General features: G+C 40.3%; 1 protein-coding gene across 1 annotated transcript; it reads left to right on the top strand.

Moving 5' to 3' along the window:
* The first annotated feature begins 443 nt into the window (after positions 1–443).
* On the top strand, positions 444–3,280 carry LOC115727117 (tubulin beta chain). Its single transcript, XM_030657276.2, has 3 exons — positions 444–996; positions 1,924–2,193; positions 2,422–3,280. Exons 1-3 carry the CDS (start codon positions 603–605, stop codon positions 3,093–3,095), a joined length of 1,338 nt encoding a protein of 445 aa, XP_030513136.2. The 5' UTR covers positions 444–602; the 3' UTR covers positions 3,096–3,280.
* Positions 3,281–6,887: the final 3,607 nt, after the last annotated feature.

The raw sequence follows: 6,887 nt of genomic DNA, 5'->3' as shown, positions 1-6,887 counted from the left end.
ACGTAATTAAGCAAAACTTGAAAAGTCAATGTACTCAATTGAATAAAAGAAAGATTTAGATACTTCATTAAAAACGGGATAAAATTCTGGTACTTATGATATCACTGTCTCGTCGCGTCTCGTCAAAGGATCATGATTTGCATATACGAAATTCGGCATGAGCAATCCGGATTTGGAGATTATCGTTTGGTGGGCAATTAATGGTCAATGCAAATGGCCAGTAGGCGTTGCTCCCCGATGCAATTTTCCCTCAATTATCTTCAAAATTGAGAAGGTTTTGCACCTGTCGACATCAATATGAGGACTAAATTGAAAGACTTGCCAACAAACATAGGACTAAATGCGGAAATATCTTAAAGACCTGTTGAAGGGTACTATCGTAACTTCGTACCCGAGAGACTCCTTCACCACCAGCGAATACCCGCTCCCACTCTTCGCTCTCACCCCTCCATTTCTAACACCCGCTCGATCGTCCCCTCTCTGTTTCTCTCTCTCTCTTCCCCTTCATTTTCCCGCACTTTCCCGGGAAAAAAACAGGCTAAAGAACAGCGCACCCACCACCCCCGCCACCACCACCACCGCCACCACAGAGACGAGCGACGATGAGAGAGATCCTCCACATCCAGGGCGGCCAGTGCGGCAACCAGATCGGGGCCAAGTTCTGGGAGGTCATCTGCGACGAGCACGGCATCGACCCCACCGGCAAGTACAGCGGCGACTCCGAACTCCAGCTCGAGCGCATCAATGTCTACTACAACGAGGCCAGCGGCGGCAGGTACGTCCCCCGCGCCGTCCTCATGGATCTCGAGCCCGGCACCATGGACTCCCTCAGATCCGGCCCCTTCGGCCAGATCTTCAGGCCCGACAACTTCGTCTTCGGGCAGTCCGGCGCCGGCAACAACTGGGCCAAGGGCCACTACACGGAGGGCGCCGAGCTGATCGACGCCGTCCTCGACGTCGTGAGGAAGGAGGCCGAGAACTGTGATTGCTTGCAGGGTAATGATTCCCTTCCTTTTGATCGATTTCCAGATCTTCGTTTTTGTAATTGCTTGTGGAACTATTTGCTTTTGCCAGCCCGTGGTGATTGTTTGTCAATTGGATTTGTGTTTGATATTGCCTGTTCTAAGTTTAGAAGATGGATTTAGGCTCTTGTTTGTTCATTGAATTCGCTGTTGTGAAAATGCTAGTAGATCTCATCGGTACAAGATGAAAATGAAACCGTCCTCTACATGATTGAGAATGGAGTATCGGGAACCCCGTAGGTGTGACTACCCTTGTTGGATATAATGGTTCACAGGGCTGTAGAAATGTAAGCATTCAGACATATTTTGTATCTGAAAAATTGAGGTTCGGATGTCATTCGTATGTTGTTGTTGTCGTCGCTTTGTCAGGTTAAATTATCCAATTTCACAGATAATTGGTTTACCCCTAAACTTCATAAGTTGAAAAATGAAAAGAGGGAACATTTTTCCCATTTTATGTAGAAGCAGACATGCAAAATCATGAATTGCGAAGGTGAAAATTAGTGCCATTTCTCTATGTCTGTGTGCGCCATGACTGTTTTACATCTAATTCTTCACATTGTTATGTTTTTTGGTGGAGGAGCAATTTGTATGTTTATAACTTGGACTTTTTTAAGCTCTTTAAGGAGAACTTCGTTGATGAAATCTCATAAACTGTTGAGAAAGCCCTTCCTAGTGGCTGACTTCTCACTGTGTCGTTGATCTATTTGTCCTTCCTGCAATGAGTTCTTTGCTTGATTAAGAACTTATGTAGGACTCATGATTGCTTCTTTTGGTGTGAAATTGTGATATTTTCGGCAACCTTGTTATTTCATGAAAGACACCGTCAATTTAATGTTTAAGTAATATTACCTCATCAAATTTATCTCAGTGCATCGTTAAATGTCCTGCCATCTATCAGGATTTCAAGTTTGTCATTCTCTCGGTGGAGGAACTGGGTCTGGCATGGGGACACTCCTTATTTCCAAGATCAGGGAGGAGTATCCAGATCGAATGATGCTTACCTTCTCAGTCTTTCCTTCTCCCAAGGTATCTGATACGGTGGTTGAGCCGTACAATGCAACTCTTTCTGTGCATCAGCTTGTTGAGAATGCTGATGAATGTATGGTGCTGGACAATGAAGCTCTCTACGACATCTGCTTCCGTACTCTCAAGCTTGCCACCCCTACCTGTAAGTTCAGCATTTAATGGCCTTTTATAGACCACTAAATAAGGTTGTTTTGGCTAGATTAACATACAATTCATCAATGTAATAGTCTTGTGATTTCTAACCAAAGCATGCTGCTTAAGCTCTTATTCCTTTGCCACCATGAAATCTATTGATTGATCTGCTAGCATTTTTCACTGTATTCCAGTGACATGCATTTGACCCTGTGTTTGTTTACTTTGGCGCTTCCAGTTGGTGATCTTAATCATCTCATCTCTGCTACCATGAGTGGTGTGACATGTTGTCTTCGGTTCCCGGGTCAACTTAACTCTGACCTTCGGAAGCTCGCTGTCAACCTTATCCCGTTCCCACGGCTCCACTTTTTTATGGTTGGATTTGCACCACTCACATCCAGGGGGTCTCAGCAATATCGTGCTTTGACTGTTCCTGAATTGACGCAACAGATGTGGGATGCCAAGAACATGATGTGTGCGGCTGACCCACGTCATGGTCGCTATTTAACTGCCTCCGCCATGTTCCGTGGAAAGATGAGCACCAAGGAAGTTGATGAGCAGATGATAAATGTTCAGAACAAGAACTCGTCATACTTCGTCGAGTGGATTCCTAACAATGTGAAGTCTAGCGTTTGCGACATCCCGCCCAAGGGTTTGAAGATGGCATCGACCTTCATCGGGAATTCGACTTCGATCCAAGAGATGTTCAGGCGAGTGAGCGAGCAGTTCACCGCGATGTTTAGGCGCAAGGCTTTCTTGCACTGGTACACGGGCGAGGGAATGGATGAGATGGAATTCACTGAGGCTGAGAGCAACATGAATGATTTGGTTGCTGAGTACCAGCAGTACCAGGATGCTACTGCTGATGACGAGGAGGAGTACGAGGAGGAAGAGGAGGAGGTTGCTGCTTGAGTTGTGATTTTTCTGTTCCAAGTATTGTTGCCTGCTCTGGACAGAGTTTATGTCATGTTGTGAAATTGCCATATAGATTGCTTTACTATCCGTAAGTCGTGGTCCATTACTGTATTGCAATTCGGTGACTGGCGCTTCTGCCGTTGTGGAACCTATTAAGTAAATGGAGGTATTGTTGGAAGCTAGAAACCTTCTTTTACGCTTTAATATATGATCGATGCATTTGGCATGTGGAGTAGTACAATGGGACTTCCTACTCGTAAGTTCCAAATCTTTAGGTTCAGTCTGCGCTTTTTTGTACACCTATTTTCTGCTCAGACAGGAGAAGATGTAGTTGTTAGAAAACTCTTGCTTGTTGTCCAAGATCCAGTAACATTTGTCTCCACCCCTATGTTGGTCTTGGGATGGAGTCAATCTTGTCGTAGATCTGATCTACAAATTTGACTCCATGGAGGCATTTGTAACAATTGATCTTGGCAAGAGCGACTTTCTAGACTTTCTAAATCCTATTAAGCGAATAAAACATTGGTTCCAACAGATTGAAATGGTCATCGCAAAAGGAAACTCGAGGGATCTGTTCACAGACAGATCTCACATGAACATTGTTCTGTGAACTGTCATTGGATTTGTTCATTTGCATTGTGAGCCCAAAGGAGTTATGTGGTGCACTCTGTCACATCACGTGAAATCTGTGGCACACCGCGCTGTTTGTTGATGGGTCATGCCACCAAAAAGCTACTCTGCATCCACCTCGCCTTCATGTGGTTCTTGACGTCGACACCGATACCTTTCTTGGGAGCGAGTCAAGCGTTCTCAGGAGGCATTTGCACTATTCAATTGACAATGCAAAGTATCTATAACCGTCCTAGTTGAGATCTGTCAAACGGCTGAGATATGTTGCATTTCGATCCAACCATGAAAGATTATAAGATCGTGGCGCCTTCCGAGGACTATAGGAACGTCCATCTTTTTTAGAGAGAAGTGTAAAAAAAGTCATAAACCTATTGCATTAGTATCAATTTAGTCCTAAACCTTTATTTTGATGTCCATTCAATCCTAAACGTTTTGCATTAGTGACAATTAAGTCCTAAACCTTCTGTTGGTGGCAATTCAGTCCTAAACCTTTTACATTAATGCCAATTAAGTCCTAAATATTTTGTATTTATACCAATTGAGTTAATCCGGTCAATTTTGGACAAAAATATCTAATGTGGACATCGATTGTTTTACGTGGTATGGCTAGCACTAACTTGAACATTTTTAATATTATTTTAATAAATTTAATAATTTTTTAAGTATTTTTTAAAAAATATTTAAAATATCAAAAAAATATTTAAAAAATATCTACGTTAGCGCCAGCCATGCCACGAAGGGCAATTGACATCCATGCTAGCAATTTCCAATCAAAATTGCCTGAATTGACTAGATTGACATAAATACAAAAGATTTAGGACTAAATTGGCACTAATGCAAAAGGTTAGGACCGAATTGACATCAATGAAAGGTTTAAGACTGAATTGATACTAATGCAAAAGGTTTAAGACTGAATTGACATAAAAAATAAGTCTATGATTGAATTGGTACTAATGCAATAGGATTATGACTTTTTTGACACTTTTTCCCTCTTTTTGATGATACAATTATTCTCGTATATCGGCATCGTCGGGAAAATAAATCCCTAAATTCAATCTAATCATAAACATGGATGGATGTGAGGGATAGACCAAGGGAGGGTCAGCCTTTGATGCTCGTAAAGTAATGTCGGATCTTGAGAATTGATGTAGTGTTACATTGCTGGAGGTGAGTTGTTTGTATGCAGGTGCCTCATAGACATGCCAATTAAATAATTGAAGCATGTGGGCTTGGTGCCTGTCCTTACTTATATGTTATGCAACTTGCAAGATGGGACTGCAAGTGGCACGAGATCCGAATCCTAAAATTCGAGAATTGATTATATATGTCGCGAAAGACGACCGGGTCAAGTGTTCGTTGACATAAATCGTTAATTAAATAATTAATATCGTATGGTCATGAGTTCGGAGTTTATCTTTATGATGAAAAGTTTCTTGTCATATGAAAATCAAGTTAAATTGAATATGGGTTAACGCAAGGAAATTCTAATTGTTCAAAAACGAACGAGTATTTCGAAAGTGTTAATAGCTCTTATTACTTGATATGAGCTGGGTCACTCTTAATGACAATAACATTTGCAGCTACCATTGAATTTTGCAATTTTGTCCCTCACAACATAAACTTCTTCAATCTCAAAGTGTCTAAAGACTCTATGAGATGAAGGTTTTTTTTTTTTGGGGGGACGGATATTAGGTGAAGGTTTCATTCTAATGAAGTTATGGCGAAAAAGAAGATAAATACGGGTTTATAGTAGAAATGTACAGTCTTTTGGTGTTAAAATTTCCCTCGATTAACAAAAGATCGACGAAAAGAAATCAATCACTTATCTCGACACAAACTTTGACGTCGTTTTCGACACTACCAATAATTTTCTCGTTAGTGTATTTGTTGGAACGGAAAACAGAACCCAAGAACCAATTGGGAGAACCTGAAAGGAACAAAAGCAAATTCGAACAATTGTATTAAATTTCCTTAGTTGGTATACTATGTCAATCATCTTATGTCTCGAAAAGTTAAGGCTTTGCTTGTTTTACAAAAAATAAATGATTTGGAGTACAATTTTTTTTAAAAAAAAAAAATTGCTCGCTTCGCTTGAAGCCATTGGGTAATATTAGTAATCTCAATAACAATTTACGTCCAAATAATTTTGTGGACTCCAAAATATTTTTCGTTCATACATTTTTACAAGTGGTTTAAGTAATTTTTTAAAATTTATTTTAAATAATTTATTTTTCGCTTAACAAAGGTACCATACTTGAGCATATCTATTCTCTTGTTAATATTCTGAGAATCTAATTCTTCCCATTCTAGATGAACTGTCAAAACAATGTGCTCTCGCGAAAATAAACAACAAAAATTTGATCAAGTAGAAGATATTGCATTCTCACACCCACCCCACCACACACAAAAAAAAAAAAAAAAACCTGGCCGCCAGTAACATTTTCTAAGGGATAAAAAGGCCCCCTCTCCCTTTTTTTAAGTTGTTTTGATCTTCAATTTTTTTCTTACTTTCCTCTCATTTGAGAGCTTTTCTCTCTCATTTTTTAGAGATTTCTATACCGATCTAGTTTAAATTTGAGATTTTTTGCGTGTATGCTTTCGGGGTTTCGCTCTTTTTGAGTTTCATTGGGGAATAAATCTAGTTTCGAAGGAGATCATAGGAGCTTCATAAAGGTTTCGCTCTCACAAGTGTCAAATCTATGTTCATTCAACCTTTTTACTTTACTCGGTGATGGTGTTGGGATGCCAAACCTAGGAGCACACCGCCGAAAGACAAATTTGTAGCAAGAAATGGAGTTTTCGATTTGTGCTCATTAGTGAACACGGGTTCGGTGATTGGCCGCCGATTATGGTGTGAAGAAATCATACATGTGCTCTTTAAGCGTGTAACCCATTACCTTATTCTGATAATTTCTCTTGTTATGTGGAACTTGTTTTATTTTGAAGTTATTTGCAATGTATTTTGATTTGCAGTTGAGCTGCGACATTTCTCTCTTGTATCCCGAGAAAATGAATAAAAAAAATGTTATTTCCGATAAAAAAAATATACTCATTGAGTTTCACTCGATGGCGATGAACACTTCATCGCTAATAATCAATCCGCCGCGACTAGTCGTTGTCCTGTTCATCCATTGGCGACTAACAAGAGCTTTTGCATGT

Source organism: Rhodamnia argentea, chromosome 3 (assembly GCF_020921035.1).
Source record: "Rhodamnia argentea isolate NSW1041297 chromosome 3, ASM2092103v1, whole genome shotgun sequence".
Classification (NCBI taxonomy): domain Eukaryota; kingdom Viridiplantae; phylum Streptophyta; class Magnoliopsida; order Myrtales; family Myrtaceae; genus Rhodamnia; species Rhodamnia argentea.
Note: the sequence above shows the minus strand (reverse complement) of the source record. Positions and strands in the feature narration are given on the sequence as shown.

Coding starts and splice junctions, on each gene's coding strand:
- LOC115727117 (XM_030657276.2), top strand. CDS start 603: ATGAGAGAGATCCTCCACATCCAGGGCGGCCAGTGCGGCAACCAGATC. Junction 997..1,923: donor GAACTGTGATTGCTTGCAGG/GTAATGATTCCC, acceptor GCCATCTATCAG/GATTTCAAGTTTGTCATTCT. Junction 2,194..2,421: donor CAAGCTTGCCACCCCTACCT/GTAAGTTCAGCA, acceptor TGGCGCTTCCAG/TTGGTGATCTTAATCATCTC.